At 41.9% G+C, this 19473-nt stretch overlaps 1 protein-coding gene across 1 annotated transcript in view; it reads left to right on the forward strand.

Annotated features, from left to right (window-relative positions):
• The window catches only part of LOC139265390 (integral membrane protein 2C-like), an 88885-nt gene that overhangs the window by 40855 nt on the left and 28557 nt on the right, over nucleotides 1–19473 (forward strand). The window contains exon 2 of the mRNA XM_070882378.1: nucleotides 17221–17355. Coding sequence (XP_070738479.1) covers nucleotides 17221–17355 — 135 coding nt within the window. The remainder of the gene's footprint in view (nucleotides 1–17220; nucleotides 17356–19473) is intronic.

Below are 19473 nucleotides of genomic sequence, written 5' to 3' on the forward strand. Positions count from 1 at the left end.
CTTGCAACTAATCGGAAGGCCAAACCCTTCAACAGCATCATTTTCAAATGGAAAAATGCACAAGGGTTCTTTATCCTTCTCCATACCCATATTATGATATAACTCTGGAATGATTCTGGATACTTTTACTTAGGCAAGTGCTATAATAATTGGAAAGTGTCCCATTATAAATAATTCACTTTCCCACCAGTGTTCAGCTCCTGTATCGCTTATATTGGAAAAAAAAGATTCTGGTTAAAATTATATATCCTCAAATATACAAAGCCCCAGGGAATAAGGTTAGTTTTCAAAAAACATCCTTGCTTTGCTGATACTTTATAGTTTTTTCTTGCTGCATCTGATGCTTAATGATTTTGTACACTTCTTCTCCATCTCACTGACTCGCCTCTCATTTATGAAAAATTCCTACATTTTATTCCCTTTTAGGATTCATTTCCTCTGTTTAAAATTCAATTACATTTTGGTGAATGTAAAGTGACCATAGGCAAATTAGAAAAAATAAATCGCCAAAGCATTGCCAAACCTGCTCGAAGCACTGACATGCAGTTTGTATTTGAACCATAGTGGAAAATTGAAAAGAAATGGGTTGGTTGAAAGATTCCATCTGCATTCCCATCCTTGAGTAAATGTCCTAGATTTTTTTTTTGTACAGTACATATGCCTATATACAATATTACTTGATCTATCTATAAATAGATACAATTGCACAACAAAGGCTGTATGTTAAAGACCTTGGCGGTGATGCAATACACATGACTTCACTGTTGTGTTGTAAGCACATGAGTATAGAAGGAAGTTTTCAACACCAGAGTTAAAAACACCAACAAAAAGCTATAGTGTTTACTCTGAGAATCGTGTGACTAAAAGGCTACTCTGTGACCCTGCACCTTCCTCTGATTCTCCTTCATATTAATACAAGTGTATAGAAAAATGATTTCTTACAGGGCAAATAAAGTTATGTTGTAGGGTGCACATGCCATTAAATGCTCGAAAGGTTAAAAATGCCTTTGTTTGGCATTGGCAATGGCATGTTTGCTAATATTTTAATTCTATCACCACCCAATTAAATTGATATTACAATTTTAAAAATAAATACTGCAGCTGCCATGTCAGGGTCACTATTTTGGATTTGACCAAGATGATAGAGCTCTGGCTGCACATTTTCTTCTGCCGCTGCCTGATTCTATTTCAAGCAGCATGCTGTACAGTGATGCACAGGCAGCTAGCCATCACATTTTCCACAGTACCTCACCCAGAGTTGGGGTCTGCAGAGGGATGCAGACAGGCTGGGTTGAATGTTCAAGGTAGTTGTTGAAATATTTTTTGTCAGCTGGAATGAGGTTACATTAGCCTTAGATTAAATGGGAAAACAAGAAATACAACTCATTTTGGATAACAGGATTCCTCAGTGTTAATCCCTTGACAATGATTACATTTCTGATGATTACAAAATATCCTCTTTTCACGGAGAGCTAAAAGATCTCCCTGCTGCAGTTTCGCCTCCCACCTATCAGAGTGACTAATTAGCATAAAACAAAGAACATTTCTTTCTTAATTATCTTTGCACAGCTGAGATAATCGCATACTATATTTTCCATTATGGTTCAGTATTGTAATCCTCAGAGGGTCACAACTTCTATAGTTGTCTTTGTCAATTGTACACCAGAGAAAGTCTACATATATTTCATGAATGCATTAGCCTTGAATTTAATTACTGCCAATCTTGATATTACAATCAATCATGTTGATAGAAGTAGAAAATGTTTTTCACTCTGTTGTTTACAAGATGATGCCAGGGACAGATCAACCTGGTCATGCTGTCTGATCTGGTAATTAATTGGATAAGAGAGCAGAGACATATAGCCAGCCATTCTCGCTCTCTGTGTGCAGGACAATTAATTGTTAATCACTACTCCTAAATCTGTGGCTGGAAAGCTTTCAAATCTCTTTTTGAGTGGTGATTTTGATTAATTTTAAAGGTACTTTTTAAAAAAAAATATATATATTTTTGTACCTGTTGTATATGCAGACTATGGATGTACTCTATGTGTAGTCACTGTGTGATTGCATAAGATGGAGACTTGTTTACCTGATGTACAATCAATAAGGTTTACACTGTGTACATACATGGTGGCACCACTGGTGGAGGGTTTCCTGCCCTGGTGGCAGGGCTCTGTATAAAAGACTGCACACCATGCTTTACAGCACTCGAGTTTGGAATAAAGGACCAAGGTCAATACAGTTCGAGTACAATACATTGCCTTTTATAGACATAACAGTACCAGCTAGACTTCAAATAATCAGGCTGGCAGCCTACCGTCTTCAGTTCCCTTCTCTTTGTAATATAGGGATTCCATGAAATATCTATATTTCAGGGCTTTTTATTAAGCTGATATGGTTCAAAGTATTGCAACAGCTTCAGGACTTTAATTGTTTTCAAATACTGTTGTGATATCAAGTATTCTTTTACTGCACTTAATAGACCTTCAAGATGCCATCTCATCAACAAGGAGGCTCCTAGTGATGATTTCAGTCACTACTATCTTACTGCTTTGGATCTGTTGAATTGCTGACATTTGGGGTTCAATTTTCCCCAGTGCTGTTTTTTGGCATATTGCAAGAGTTACGCCCTTTTCTTTTGGCCCCGTCTCCGCCAAAACAATAACTGGCAAATTTCCCGTTCTGTTTTTTGAAATTGGCACCACTCAGCCTGTCCTTTAGCTTTGGGAGGTGGAGCCTAATGTCTGCATTGAAAAACTGATGCCCCCCTTCTGCGCATGCGCAAAAAAAAGAAGCCGTTTTTGACGTGACTGCTATGGGCATGCATGCCCACTACAACTCCCAGTCTGCATTTCGGCCATTTTTAAAGAGCCAGTTGTGTGTGAGAACTTTAATTCTCATTGGAAAAATCGGAGCTGCAATACAAGATGCAATGCGGCTCAAGGACCAAGAATTTCTAAAAGGGTGAAGTGGAGGCACTGGTTACTGTAATTGAGGCCAGATGGCAGGAGCTGGACACCAGCAGAGGTCACACAAAAGTTTCACAAAAGGAAATGAAGAAACGCTGGAACCAACTTGCAGAAGATTACTGTGCAATGGTGACCACCCCGAGGTCTGGAGGCCAGTGCAAAAAGAAGTGGCAGGACCCTGGTCAAGTAGTTAGTGTAAGTAATATTTTCATTTATTCAATGGAATTGCAATTGTAAATGTGACCATCTGTATATGTCCCACCCAGCACAAAGACACCCTCTCTAAAAAGTTGTATTTTCATCTTTGCAGAGGAAGGTGGCACACAACAGAAGGGAGAGAACTTGAACAGGAGGAGGCCCAGCAAATCTGCACCCACTGACACCATTGGAAGAGAGGGTCGATGCTTTGATGGGTCCTGCCTGGAGAAAAGCAACCACCACTGCACAAGCTGGGCCCACACGAGGGAGAGGGTAAGTCCTGCAAAGTCCACAATCTGGCTTTGCTGAATGTTAAGCACTGCGCGGGCTAGCCATGCTTTGTTTCATGGGAATGTCTGTCAGCTACGCTTCTGTTGATGCATTGTGCTATTATTCATCGTGGTCCTTCAAATCAGCCTGCTGCCTGTGCTGTGTGTGCCTACTCATGCCACCCACCCTGCCCCCTCCTCTGCTGCCAACCCTGTTGAGGCTGAAGATGATGCAGAAGATGATTCAGACGTGGACGAGCCTGAAGAGGAATATCTTCCAATCCCACCTTCCAGACCAAGAGCATGGTGGAGGGGGAGAGGTGATGGATGAAACCCACACTGTTATACTCACGAGAGGAAATGCAGGTGCCACCCATTGAGGTGCCAGGCCCTTTCCTGAGTGGTACGAGTGTTGGTGGGACATTCCATGGGTTCTCTCAGTACAAGGCTGGGGATTCCAGTGGGGTGCAGCAAGGCACACCCAGGGCCCCACCGTCCGAGGCTGCGGGTCCCAGTGGGATGCAATAAGGCACACCCCAACATCAGAGGCTGCGGGTCCCAGTTGGATGCAACAAGCCACATCCAGGGCGAGGAGGGGAAGGAGAGCTCGACAGCGCTCTCCTGAGGTACAGGATCTAACGGATGTGGTTCAGATGATGGCATTGTGTGCGGAGAGCATTGACCTTACTCGATCACTCCTGGGCACCATCAGTGGGATGAGTGATGAAGTATCGGGACTGTCGGGAGAAGTAACAACACTCTCACGAGAAATGAGAACACTGTTCGGGCACATGAGGGAGGGAATGTCGCAGGCAGCTGATGCGCTGTCAATGAACATGAGGGAGGGACTGTTGCATGTAGCTGATATGCTGTTGGCGAACATGAGGGAGGGAATGTTGTAAGTAGTTGAGACTCTGTCAGGGCACACGAGGGAGGGAATGTCGGAGTTAGCTGCTGCAATAAGGGAACACGCCCAGATCCCATGGTCATTGACAGAATCAACTGCCACTCTCACTCCAATCCCCAGATCAGCCTCTGAAGAGGCCCAAGCCAGGCCTTCCACATTACCGCCTGCCCCTTGCCACACCCACACCCTGCCACCCCCCGCCCCCTTATCAAGAAGTGCGCATTACCCGAGATGTTCGAAAGAATAAGCTTGGTACCAACACGAGAAATGCTGGGCCATCGCCTGCGGGCAGGGGTGAAATCAACAAGACCGAGCGCAGCTGGTGGTCTTCGAATAAGGTGGAGGAGAGATAAGTGCAGCCTTTCTTTAATGCTGTTGTTGTTGTTTTACTGTTGTAAGTTCTCAAACTAAAAATTTTTTGTAAGTTATGTAAATTTACAAGTTTGTAAGTGATCTTAACTGAAAACTTTAAAGTTTTATTAAAGTTTTTATTAGTTAAGTTAAGTACAAACAAGTGTTAAACTTTTGAATAAAATATATTTTAATTATAACTGAATCATTTTCATTATTTGTTCCATTATTAACACAACTTTTTGAAGTAAAGAAGAATCATTTCCATTATTTGTTCCATTAACACAACACATTATGGAACAGGTCCAAACAGTAAACATGGTCCATTTGGAATAGTCGCCGCTGTGCCTTCAGGCAGCAAAGCGTTCACGGATGAGCTGCTGGCGCACGGCTTGAGCAATCGTTAAAGGGGCACGATGGCCCGCCCTCCTCTGCCGTCATGCTCTGGGTTCAGGCAGCTGCATGTCTTCCTTGTCCTCCTCGTCCTCTGCATCTTCCTCTTCATCATCAGCCACTCTCACCTCAGGTGGGTCTTCTATTACCAGCTGCTGCTGCCTCAATGATGTCTAAGTTATGCAGCACACAACAGTGAACTGACCGACAATTTCAGAGGAGTATTGCAAGTAGCCTCCGGAATGGTCCAGGCATCGGAAATGCTGTTTCAAGATGTCAGTGGTCCTCTCTATTATGCTGCTTGTCGCAATGTGTGACATGTTGTATTCCTGGTCAACTTCTGTCCGGGTTACGTGTAGGGGCATCATGAGCCAGCTGGCGAGGCCGTACCCTTTGTCTCCCAGCAGCCAGTTCTGGCTGCTGTTGAAACATGGTAGATATAGCGCTTTCGCGTAGGATGAATGCATCATGGGTGCTCCCAGGGTATCTCGCATCAACTGACATGATGCGATGCATGTTGTCACACACGAGCTGCACATTAACAGAATGGATGCCTTTTCTTTCCTGTACATCTCGGAATCCTCCAAAGGTGCTCGCAAGGCGATGTGGGTACAATCAATGCAGCCCTGTACCTTTGGAAACCAGCAATCCTGGAGAAGCCCACAGCCCTTTCACGCATTGCCTGGACAGTAATGGGGAACATTATGTAGTCATTCCTCCGGACCTATAGTGCAGCAGTCACCTGCCGAATGTAGATGTATGTTGCATGTTGAGAAATGGCACACACATCCCCATTTGTGGTCTGGAATGACCCACATGCATGGAATGAAGGTGCAGCTATAACCTTAATTTCAACTGACAAAGCAGTCCTGACGCTTCTAGGTTGCAGGTCTGCTTTTACTAACTCACAGATCTCAGTTACAACTTCTTTGCAAAAATGCAGACTTCTCACACAGTCTGCATCACTCGGGTGCAGCTATGAATGCCTGTTTCGATACACCCGACGTGGGTAAATCCTCCTGCCCAACATCCTACGTGCTGAGGTTCCTCAGGTGCTGATGTCTAATCAATCGTCTCCTCCGCAGCACCCCCATGCAGAAGGCTTGCATGAGTTATGGCATTGTCAGTATTGCCCCCATGATTAAATTGTACCTTTGCAAGAAGCTCAAACCAGCAGGACAATGAGTTAAAGCTTCTTTGATCTCGCTCTCCCCAAGGTCGATGCCAGAGTATGGACCACGCCCAGGTCTGCGCATGTGCAAATAGGCTTGCTTAGAATGGGAAGCTATGCATTCAAATGAGGATATTTTGGGCAACTATGTCTAATGCAATTCTTTAATTTTAGATTTTTTATCAAAGTACCACCTCACCACAGACCGAACGTCTCCTCACTGGGCTCAAAGGTCGGCTGGCAGAATCGCTCCCTCGCCCGGAAACGGGCTCGGCAAACACCAACCCCCCCCAGCCTAAGGCTTTTGATGCGGCTGCATAGTGTAAGGGTTTTCATTCCTTTAGTTCGGCTTTGACGCCCCCACCCCCGGCTTCTTTTGTAACTGAGCCCCTGTGTCCGGGTGAGGGACCGATTCTGCCGGCCAACACTCCGACCCTCGAGCCCGGTTTGGAGACATTCGGTGGTGGTGTGGCACTTTGGGGAAAAAATCCAAAATTAAAGAAATGCATTCGACTACCATTTTCTGTATTTTAAGTTTAATGTGCTCTTGACTCCTTCCAAAAGTTCGCATAAAAACAATGGCCACTTTCAACGCCCATTTTTTAATGTGCACTGGTTTTTCTTAATTGCCCAGTAAGTTTTTTGGGAGTGGTGACATATGCCGTCCTAGGAAAAATATAAGTTGGCCAAACTTGCATAAATGTGAAAAACTGGTGCAGACATCAGGTTACACCCCCTATGACACAAAAAGAAACTAACCTAAAAAAATTGTAATTAACTGAGTTATGCTGGCGCACAATCTTTGGGGAAACTTGGATATTTTAATTTAGCCAATAAAAGCGGAGCAGATAACGGGGGAAAATTGAGCCCATGATGCTATTCTTTGAGAATCGTGGCTGTAGGAGTCTCCTCTTTTCAGCTCTCCTGCAGCTGTCCTAGTCTACTTCTAGCTGACGCTGGTCTGCTGTTCATATCCACATATGCTGGCACACTCAGCTCCTCAACCAGAAAATAAACAAAGGAAAGCTTTAAAGATTTCCCCATTCATTAATATTGTACCACAGGCCGACATTTTGTTTGTTTCCCTGTCACCCAGTGTCTTGGTCTATTGATGATGAGTTCTTCCTTGCTTAAAAAGGTAATGTTTTTTCTCACCAGTTGATTCTCGACGTATTCCTTCTCCTTGGCGCCAGGACACAGTCTGCATAGACAGGGAGAGAGAAATAACAAGGTTGTGTTAAAAGGGCTAAACAGAAGAGTAAAAGCTTTATTACGACAAATCTACAATTATCCAAAATGAGGTCTGTTGCCCCAGCTTCTAATGCCCTTTGCTTTCCCACCTAAGCTTCATTCCACTTTCAGTCTATTCTTCTACCAACTCCCAGGGCTTCTGGTTACTAGACTTCACTTCTGCTCCTCTATTGAATTTTCTGTAGGCCCTTGTATCAATCGTCCCTCCTCTACTATCTCTCTGGGCCCTTGAATTAACCTCCATTGGCTCCTGACAGTTTCTGCTCAGTCCTTTGGTTCTGTGAATCCACTGACCTTTTGGATCAATCTCCGCTTGCACTTTGGTCAATACTCTGCTCCAATACAACACTTGTCTCTACCCTTATCCTCTACTAGCTTGGAACATTGCTTCTTTATTTAAAAGACGGGCGGCTGCTTCACCTCCCCCTACATTTGGTCTTCAATGCACCTGTGCCACTTGGCGCTCAGATTTTGGACTAATTATCTTCTCTCCTCTTCGTCCTCAATCTGAAACTTGTGCCTGCCTTACGTTGATTTCTGTTATGTTTATGTAACTCAGGTTTCCTCTGTGTCCATTTGTATGTGTATATCGTTTTTGCCACACTGGACCAGAGCCCACTACTCCCATTTCAATTCGTTTTGAGCTCTCTTCTCTCTCTCGCTCTCTTCCCTCCCATCACTACTCCACAGAATACCTTATCTTCTGCTGTCCTATGCTTGAGTGAGCCCATGGCTTCTCTCTGTTTCCTTCGGCATTCTTCACCTGGCCCATTGCCGACTCTTTCAGAGCACTAACTGCTATCTTGGCCAGTGTGCAACTCACTTTTGCAAACAAAGGCATTTCTTGAACTATTTCCTTTAAAACTTGCCTGTACTTGAAAGTGGAAGCCTATAAATAGTTCATGGAAATAAAGGAAAAATTCTCTGTGTTTAAAAGGAATCATTGGATCACTTGAGGTTCAAAGGCTTTGGGCTATGATGGAGAAGAGACATTCAATGTAAGAGAATAAAGGAAACCAGGAATAAATTTGATTTGATATATTTTTTACTGGATATAATAGCGGTTAATTTACTGCAAGTAATTACAACATTCAGATCCAGTTAGGTATATAAAGCTACCATCATTGAAGAGTTCTTATTAACTGGCATGCATGCTGTTGAGTACTGATAATATAAAAAAAAAGTTAACTTGTAATTCAGCAGTGCTTCCATGCATAATACTGTAATATGGAACTAATGATGGATTGGTTTATTGACTGACTCGAACCATGGCATTGTCACCCTGCCTGTTCTAAATTCCCCAGTGAAAGCATGTGTACAAATGTACTGTCATATGACCATGTCCTCTTTTACATTTGTGAGTAAATGTCAGTCAATGCCTTTGAGTATGAAGAAACTTTCTATATTTTCCTGTTTTAAAATTGAAACAATGCCAATTCCAAGTTGACAGTGCAGGGAAATGCAGTCCGTCTCATGAGGGTATTTGCAATCATGTCAAGATGCCCTCAATCATATTTCAATGGATGTTTGGAAGCCAGCCAGTATGTGTAGTTATCTACAGGCACGACTCTTGAATAAGGTAGATTAAACTCAAATGTTACACTTCGATGTAGCACAATGGAGCATGACATCCTGCCCAGATTGCAATTGCGGGTGATTATCTACTGCTGCTTTGCTGGACACTGCAAACTTTCTGAAAGTATCATTTAACAGATCATAAATGATCAAGGTTTGTTCTAGGGATCCTGCTTGTAGTTATCAGAACTTGTTTGCCTGTGGAGAAGTGATTGATTACACTCACTGTGGCTTTCAATGTGTGCCTGCAAGCAAAGCTGTCTTATCAAGTTGGTTTGAAGAAAAGGCTTGACTTATCGGTACTGGAATCAATTCTAATGAACTGATAATTGATGTTTTACGGTGTTGCGATGTGCAAAAACATTTGTGCCATGCAAAGTAAATCCTTTCAACAGATGTGTGCATCCGTTTTGAATACCAGAAGTCGAATTCAGCATAAATCACTGCCACTGAGAGCCTGTGTTCTTGCCCCAGAGTTCTCCCATGCATTTTTAATGGCTCTTTGGAACTGAATATCTTGACATTGACATGTGTTGTTTTCAGGAATGGCAGTGTTGAATCTGAGATTTTGAGCACATAACTCACAAGACTTTGTCTATATTTTACTATCTAACTCCAACTGATGACTCATTGGAGTTTCTTAACAGTTGGCAGTACGTGGCCAGCATGCTGAGGCTGAAATTGGTCTTGGCCAGTAGCGCAGAACAGGCGATAGTTATCGCACTAGCCCGTTTCGCACTCCACCTATATTTCTTATTCATTGACTTCAATGGAAAGGAAAATCATTCTGAAAGAAAGACTTGAATTTATATAGTGCCTTTCACGACCACGGGATGTCCCAAAGGGCTTTACAGACAATTAAGTATTTTTTGAAGTATAGTCGCTGTTGTAATGTGGGAAATCGTAATGTTCTGGGTGTAAAAAGTGTGGCTGATTCGCTAGCTCCCATTTTCTGCTGCTGTCCACCCCTCAGTACCTGAAAATATAGTTACTGTCAACCTGAAGGTGTTTAGTTAAAACATAAAAGACTAATTTTAATCTTATGACATTGGCTGGTGTAGAATCAGCTAACAATGCACCTTGCTTGGTTTGTGATGCCATGCTATTATCGGTTTTTAAAATTCATTTTGTTTACCATATCCTTAATTCCGCTGATCCCACATCCCTTTGGGAAAATTGGAGTGACAGATTCTCATTTCTGACCTTGTATGTCACCTGGCTGGGAAATAGAGCCACGGTGGAGTCAGGTGGAATGTGCAGTTATGGTTTGTTCAGCCTATATATATAGTTTTAATTAGCAGTGTTAGCCGGCGCGAATACGATGGGCCGAAATGGCTGCCTTCCATGCTATAAATTTCTATGATAATAGTAACAGAATTTTTTTTTGCCACTTTGTGCCAAGGATTAACAATGCAAGCCAGAGTATGAGTAGAGATTGGGAATGCTGACTTCCTCCCCCATTTTGTAATATCTGACCAGTTCCAGCAAGGCATAATGTCAGTACGCAGCAGTTTTGCTGGAAACCAGCAAGATGCTGATTTTAATATAATGAGTAGGGTAATAAGCTACCAAGGTGGCACAAATACATCTAGTGTTGTGTGACGTGCAGACCTCCACTTATGCTTCATTGCAGGCATGGTATTGCCATTGGCAGTGAAGGCCACCATTGCCCTCAGTTTCTACATGCTAGGATCCTATGCCTGCTTGGGTCGATAGGAATGAGTGATGCTGCTGGGAAGGATCTGATGAAATTGCTCCTATTCTACACTCCGAGAAAGGAACGAACACTATTTACAGTGGTTAAATCATGTGCAAAATGAGTTCTTGTCACACATTCTGATGCTCGAGAAGAATGACTGAGGTCTCAGAACTTGCTAACTTGAAGCCATGTCCTTTGGGGTTTAATGTATTCATTGACATGGTTTCCACCTCCTCCCATGTACTTTGGACCACTCTGCTGTGGGGACTATGACTGTTGGGTGCCAGACACAGCTGCCCCCTTGATATCCACTTGCTTACCAGGGCCTCAGTGCTGTAACCTGAGAATTATGGGGCTTTTGGAACTGCTACATTAGTCTGTTCCATCTTCTATACTATTCCAATGTAAATCTTACCTCCTCAAATCTTTCCCGCTTTACGCTTTTAAAGTGGTGACCTCCCAATACAGGCATTGCACACACTGGGAGCTTGCTTGTTTAAAGATAATGAGTGGAATTCTGAATGTGGCTGCTTCTAAACAAATTAACAATTGTGAAGCTTACTGTGCCTACCTCTGCCCCAATACACACCTCGACTGAAGATATTTTCTTTCATTGTTTATATATGCTAATTTGGTTTTAGATGTGTGTCAATCTTATTTCTTTTTAAAGGACTGGTAGGTGGGGGTGGCAGGGGAATGATGGTTCTGCACCATAGCTGCTCAGCAAATCCCTGTGCTTCTTTGATTCAATCTCTTATGTGCCAACTAGCCTCTGAATAAATATCACAAAAATCACACACGGCCCTGGGTAATAAAATAAAGGGAAAGAAGTAGTTTCTTAGTAATGATCTCTTACATTGCAAGCAGTATGGCTTTTGGAGAAGAAACATCAGAGCACAATACAGGATGAAAGGAGCTTTGATGTTACATTTGGTGCAGCCCACACTTACCTGTTATGCTTGTTCTGTGGAAAACGAGATTGTAGTTACTGACCACATCTTGTGTCTATTTTCCTCCTTTCACATGTCCTCAGGTGTACTTTTTTCAGGATTTTGACACTACCAAAGTTGTCTGGAATCATCAGACTTTGTATTGCAGTGTAATTAGATTGCCAAGAAAATGTATGCTTGGCTCGAGATTTCTGCCGGCAGCTCAGCATTGCCATTTTACATACTCAGACCTGATAGAGGTCAATTTGCCTTGTTGTTCCAGTGCTTTAATTGAAGGAACATTTCAAAGTAGTAACAAGGAGTCACCCACTGGTACCTCACCTGCTACTGGAAGCCAGAATGACGAGGAATGTTGCACTTCCCACACAAGGACAGCGAACTTTAGGAATTTTGGGAAGCACATGCTTAAGAAACATTTGCATAGGCAGATTTTAGGTCTCATTCTTTGAGGAGTTAAGATGACAGGTTTGCTGAACAATGAATAGTTTTAATTTATACAAGCATGTTTTTTGGCAGGCTTGAACATGCTACACTTGGATGAAAATGACTTATTATTCTGGATTTGCATTGTGTAATCTTTTGTTGACAAGATAGTTCCAATGGTAGATGGAATAAATATAATTGTCTGTTAATTTTATGCAGCTCATAAAGAATTAAATGGTACATCACAGCTCAAAATTGATTCAGGAAAGAAAATATATAATCAAGAGATATAGTACAGTGAAGAGATTCACTATACCATTTTACTAAAGAGATCTTTCAGAATTGAAAAAGGAAGGTTATATATTGGTAATCTAGTCTTTTATAAATCCTGAGAATAAATATATTAGTGACGTTTATTAAATGGTGGGAATAAAGACCAGTGAATATTGTGGTCTGTGACCCTCCGATCTTTGTTCTGCCAAGCTTTTGAACTAAACAATTTGCCAATTAGTTTTGTTTCCATTAGGAGAATTATTAATTTCCTCATACCCTACATTAAGTCTTAAACTGGACTGACATAGGAACAGGAGTAGGCTGTTGAGCCCCTTGTGCCTGTTCCACCATTCAACAAGATCATGGCTGATCTGTGCCCTAACTCCTTTGGCCCATATCCCTTAATACCTTTGGTTAACATAAAGCTATCAATCTCCAATTTGCTCATCTTACGTCAGGGTAGTACAGGTCTTCGAGGTAAGGCTGTGTGGCTGTATAGGGAGCATTAATTTTCTGAACTAACTGATATGTTTCAACTGCAGAAATAGTAACTTGTGCCTTCAGGCCATGTTATAATGACCTGAAGCTCTGATTATTCTTGCAGGGGAATTAGCAATACCTGAGTGCATCAGCCAGCAATCTCGATAGATAGTTAATGATGCATAATATTTAGAATTGCACTCACTTCATACAATATTGTTGGACCATTAGCACCTTTTTGTCCTAATTTGTTAAGTAGTCAGTCCCCTTTGTCCATTATTACACAAGCACCATTTGCTGGGCTCAGAGAGGATCAAGAGAGCTGCTGTTGGACCTCTTTCATAGAATCTTACAGCACAGAAGGAGGCCATTCGGCCCTTCATTGCCTGTGCCGGCTCTTTGAAAGAGCTATCCAATTAGTCCTACTCCACTGCTCTTCCCCATAGCCATGCAATTTTCTCCCCTTCAAGTATTTATCATTGCTTCTCTGTAACTGCTCACGAGGAGGGGTGCCATGCCAAATCAAAAATATTTTAAAATCAAATAAACTCTTTAAAAAAAAAAATTATTATTACAAGTTGATGCATAAAGTCTGATGTAGAACAAAAATGTTCTTTAAAATATTTTGAAAATACAAACTAAAATCTGTTTCGATTGTCCAGTTTGCTGGAATTTCATTCATGTATGTCTTAATGCCATATGGATTCTATAACCGAATGAATAACATTTTTGTAACACTTCATGAAAATACTTAACTCTGAGTTGAGCATGCTTGATTTAACTTTAGTGCTATTTAAAATGACATACATTTTATTTTGCATTTTATAAAAAAAAATGCTGAGCTCTATTTGGGCACACAAACTAATTTTCTTTACAGAACAATGTGAAACCAAATGATACAGATCAATATGCCGGTCATAAGATGAGAATTTTTTTTAAGGAACATTTGTGTCATAATATGTATTAATTAAAACCATAACATTATTTAATAGCATGACATCAAAGCCGCATACCCCTGTGTTTAGGTTGATGACGATATAAATGAATATTAATGTACTTCGGTCATTTGTCTGCTGATGGTTATCACAGTCAAGAGTTAACCTTGCATTGGAAATCATTTTGGGGGGCTCACAAAGACCTTGTATAAACTAATCAATAGCTAAATAGAGTCTAACCTATTCTGAACTTTTCTAAGTATATAAAATGCAAAACAAGTGGTTCTTATTGTTGAAACAGACACTTTCAGTAAAGAGGTAAGTATTTTCATGTACTGTTAAAAGAATGGAAGAAAATCATTCTATTAGATAATCAACATAACATTAAGCCAAATATAAATAATATACTATTAAATTGGATTGGATGCTAAACTTGATAAAACAGTTTGGATCAAATGTATTCTAATTTGTGTTTTTAGAATTTTTTTCTGAAGTGTTATGACAGTGTCAGAGGGTTAATGTGGAATTGGAAAACATTCTACCTGATAGAAAAAATGTGTTTCTGTGACGCGAGCATTAGTCTGCACTGTATATAATTTCGTACACTTTCTCAATATAAGGTTACCTATAACAGGAGGTCCAATCTGTGTGCTACATGCAGCCCCTGACACCTCCCACCCCCACACCAGTCCTTGAAGCCCAGGTAACTCCATCCTATTTGCACTTGTATGCCTGGAATTTCGTCAGAATCATCATCATCGACAGTCCGTCGAAATCAAGGAAGACTTGCTTCCACTCTAAAAGTGAGTTCTCAGGTGACTGTACAGTCCAGTACGGGAATTACAGTCTCTGTCACAGGTAGGATAGACAGTCGTTGAAGGAAAGGGTGGGTGGGGAGTCTGGTTTGCCACATGCTCCTTCCGCTGCCTGCGCTTGTTTTCAGCATGCTCTCGCGACGAGACTCGAGGTGCTCAGCGCCCTTCCCGATGTTCTTCCTCCACTTTGGGTTGATCTTTACCATTTACGCGCATATAAAGAGTGTGTCCATCAAAATGGCTGAGTGAGAGAAGTCCCGAGGAAATTCACTCCTTTTCTATTACGAAGTTGCCTAAGCTCATGGTTGTACAAGCAGCTGCCTTTTGAAGGACAATAAATAAATTGGACAGTAGCCCAGAGTCACTTCAAGAAAAAGTGTGTTATTATTGGAGCGTGTTTCTTCATCTGATCTGACTGCCATCTGTTCATGCGTCCGACCAGCTTGTAAGCAATGGGAATCTAACAGCATGGGGCGAGGGCTGCTGGCAACTTCCAACAACCTACTGAAAATTTACACTGTAGCAATATAATTGTACATCTTTTTATTTTACCTTGATGGAATAAATGCATTGTTATAAATCATAGGAATCACAGAAATACAATTACAGTGACAGAGCAGGAGAAGACCTGAGGATATCCCCGGCAATAATTTCTGTTACATTTTTTAGTGAGATGCACTGAAAGTTTTGTATTGGTACTTATCAGGTACAGCTTTGCAGTAAACTATAAACATGATAGACTCTGTGCAGTACTGGTACCTGGATCTCTGGTTCTGTGCTGAATCGATACATTCTGTGTAACTCAGAAAGCCTTGGTATAAAGTTGCCCTGTATGGTGGTGCAAGTTGCTGTTTTCTCAATGTTTCCTTATATGTGCACATTGATTTACGATTTTAACTGCGCAGCTATCTATAAAGCACTCTGGAGCTCTAATTAGTGTCCCCGAGATAAACATCCAGAATGTCGACATCCAAAATACCAACCAATTCCTTTCCACAGGTGACTCATCCGTTGCCCTAACAACCCAAGAACGATTTTGTACCAGACAGAGTTTGATCTATTTTAGTCTTCGTTTTTATAACCAATCTTAAAACATATATTTATCCAATATATCTAAGATTCAGGTGTGTGGGGGAGGGAAAATGGAATTTCTAGTCATACTTTAAGTCTGTTATGTTTGAGTTTTAACCATCTAGTTCTCCTTAATAGAATACAAATTAAATAACCATATATCCGTAAGTATGTGCATCAGTCAGTTTTAGAACACAACTGTACCATATACAGCCTTTTTTCTTATTCATTCACGGGATGTGAGCATCGCTCGCAAAGCCAGCATTTATTGCCCATCCCTTATTGCCCTTGAGAAGATGGTAGTGAGCCAGTATTTCAGAGGGCAGTTAAGAGTCAACCACATTGCTGTGGGATTGGAGTCACATATAGGCCAGACCAGGTAAGGATGACGGATTTCCTTCCCTAAAAGGACATCAGTGAACTAGATGGGTTTTTAATGACAATCTGATAGTTTTATGGTCACCATTACTGATACAGGTATTAACTTTTTATTCCAAATTTACTTAATTAACTGAATGTAAATTTCCTAGCTGCCTGTGGTAAGATTTGAACTCATGTCTCCGGATCATTAGTTCAGGCCCCTGTATTACTAGTCCAGTAATATAACCACTATTCTGCTGTAACCCATGTAGTCTGTAACACTAGCATCAGTCTGCACGGTACACAATCTTGTACGCTTTCTCAAATATAACCACATGCAGCCCCTGACTCACCTTCGCCTCCCCCCCCCCTCCTCTGCCCCTGCCCACCCACCCGCCAACCCCCGCCAAACATTTGACGCCCAGGTAACTCCATCCTTTTTCCATTTTTGCTCTCTGAAATGGCTTAGCAAGCCACTCCGTTGTACCAAACCGCTGCAAAAAAGTTAGCACTGTGGGAGTAACTTCATCACAGGACTGCGGCGGTTCACCACCACCACCTCAAGGGCAATTAGGGATGGGCAATAAATGCTGGCCTTTTGCCAGCGACACCCACATCCTGTAAATAAATAAATAAATAAATAAATAAATAAACTCCATCCAATTTCCATTTATATGCCTGGAATTTCCGTGAGGGCTCTCCCAATTTCTCGCCATCACTTCAGTGGGAGATTGGCGGAAAGGCTGGAGAAACAGTGTAAATGGTTCCCAATTTCTGCAGGGGTTCCACTCTTCCACTGCAGGTACAGCATGAAATCTGAAGAAGTCTGCGGAAATTCTGCCCCATTGTGCTCATTCGGTGAATTGTGCTGTTTGTAACTTGCGACCCAACAGGTTTGGAAAGTGCTGCTCTTAGCACTGTTGACTTGTTGGTGGATAAATCATTAATTTTAACACCAAGAACTATTACTATCGGTGACTTGAGATATGAGCAATTTAATGGGAGCGTGGATTTAAACTTTATATGTGGCCCACAAGACTCCTTGGTACACACCTACACCACCCATGAAGTGAATAAGCTTATTACAGCCCTGACCTTCAATGTCTGATAAGCCACTTCTCTTTTTTCAGGATCTGCACACTGTCCCTGCGCGAACTCGGAAACCTGTCGTTAGTGGCTTTTGGTGCCTGACTCTTGGATTGGTTATTCTTCTTTCTGGACTAGTCTTGGGGGCAATATATGTCTACAAGCACTATATTACTCAGGTATAGTATATATTTTATTGACTGAAAATATAATTCTTAAAGTTTGAAAAAAAAATTGATTTTTTTTAAAAAACATTCAACAGGATTCAGCAATATCAGTGTGAGGCATTGATTAGCAAGAGATATCAGGGCCAATTTTCATTTCCCTATCGTCTTGTTCACACTGAAAAAAGAGCAGTCGGCCGGTGATTTTGTTTAAATCCGACCATTCACACGTGCCCGATGCCTGCCCAACTTGATTTTCGACCAGGCTTCAAAATGGGCGGTCAATGCTCTCACCCAAAAAAGGACCCCAACATAATTCTCAGCTTCCTGTTGGTACTGGACATAGAACATAAGAACATAAGAATTAGGAACAGGAGTAGGCCATCTAGCCCCTCAAGCCTGCTCCGTCATTCAATAAGATCATGGCTGATCTGATCAGCTCCACTTGCCCGCCCTCTCCCCGTAACCCTTAATTCCCTTATTGGTTAAAAATCTATCTATCTGTGATTTGAATACATTCAATGAGCTAGCCTCAACTGCTTCCTTGGGCAGAGAATTCCACAGATTCACAACCCTCTGGGAGAAGAAATTCCTTCTCAACTCGGTTTTAAATTGGCTCCCCCATATTTTGAGGTTGTGCCCCCTAGTTCTAGTCTCCCCTACCAGTGGAAACAACCTCTCTGCCTCTATCTTGTCTATCCCTTTCAGTATTTTAAATGTTTCTATAAGATCACCCCTCATCCTTCTGAACTCCAACGAGTAAAGACCCAGTCTACTCAATCTATCATCATAAGGTAACCCCCTCATCTCCGGAATCAGCCTAGTGAATCGTCTCTGTACCCCCTCCAAAGCCAGTATATCCTTCCTTAAGTAAGGTGACCAAAACTGCACGCAGTACTCCAGGTGCGGCCTTACCAATAACCTATACAGTTGCAGCAGGACCTCCCTGCTTTTCTACTCCATCCCTCTCGCAATGAAGGCCAACATTCCATTCACCTTCCTGATTACCTGCTGCACCTGCAAACTAACTTTTTGGGATTCATGCACAAGGATCCCCAGGCCCCTCTGCACCTTCAGCATGTTGTAATTTCTCCCCATTCAAATAATACTCCCTTTTACTGGTTTTTTTTTTTCCCAAGGTGGATGACCTCACACTTTCCAACATTGTATTCCATCTGCCAGACCTTAGCCCATTCGCTTAACCTATCCAAATCTCTTTGCAGCCTCTCTGTGTCCTCTACACAACACGCTTTCTAACTAATCTTTGTGTCATCTGCAAATTTTGTTACACTACACTCTGTCCCCTTTTCCAGGTCATCTATGTATATTGTAAACAATTGTGGTCCCAGCACCGATCCCTGTGGCACACCACTAACCATCGATTTCCAACCCGAAAAGGACCCATTTATCCCGACTTTCTGTTTGCCAGCCAATTCTCTATCCATGCTAATACATTTCCTCTGACTCCGCGTACCTCTATCTTCTGCAGTAACCTTTTGTGTGGCACCTTATCGAATGCCTTTTGGAAATCTCAATACACCACATCCATCGGTATACCTCTATCCACCATGCTCGTTATATCAAAGAATTCCAGTAAATTAGTTAAACATGATTTCCCCTTCATGAATCCATGCTGCGTCTGCTTGATTGCACTATTCCTATCTAGATGTCCCGCTATTTCTTCCTTAATGATATTTTCAAGCATTTTCCCCACTACAGATGTTAAACTAACCGGCCTATAGTTACCTGCCTTTTGTCTGCCCCCTTTTTTAAACAGAGGCATTACATTAGCTGCTTTCCAATACGCTGGTACCTCCCCAGAGTCCAGAGAATTTTGCTAGATTACAATGAATGCATCTGCTATAACTACCGCCATCTCTTTTAATACCCTGGGATGCATTTCATCCGGACCAGGGGACTTGTCTACCTTGAGTCCCATTAGCCTGTCTAGCCCTACCCCCCTAGTGATAGTGATTGTCTCAAGGTCCTCCCTTCCCACATTTCTGTGACCAGCAATTTCTGGCATGATTTCTGTGTCTTCCACATGAAGACCGAAGCAAAATAATTGTTTAAGGTCTCAGCCATTTCCACATTTCCCATTATTAAATCTCCCTTCTCATCTTCTAAGCGTCC

Source organism: Pristiophorus japonicus, chromosome 6 (genome assembly GCF_044704955.1).
Source record: "Pristiophorus japonicus isolate sPriJap1 chromosome 6, sPriJap1.hap1, whole genome shotgun sequence".
Taxonomy (NCBI): Eukaryota; Metazoa; Chordata; class Chondrichthyes; family Pristiophoridae; genus Pristiophorus; species Pristiophorus japonicus.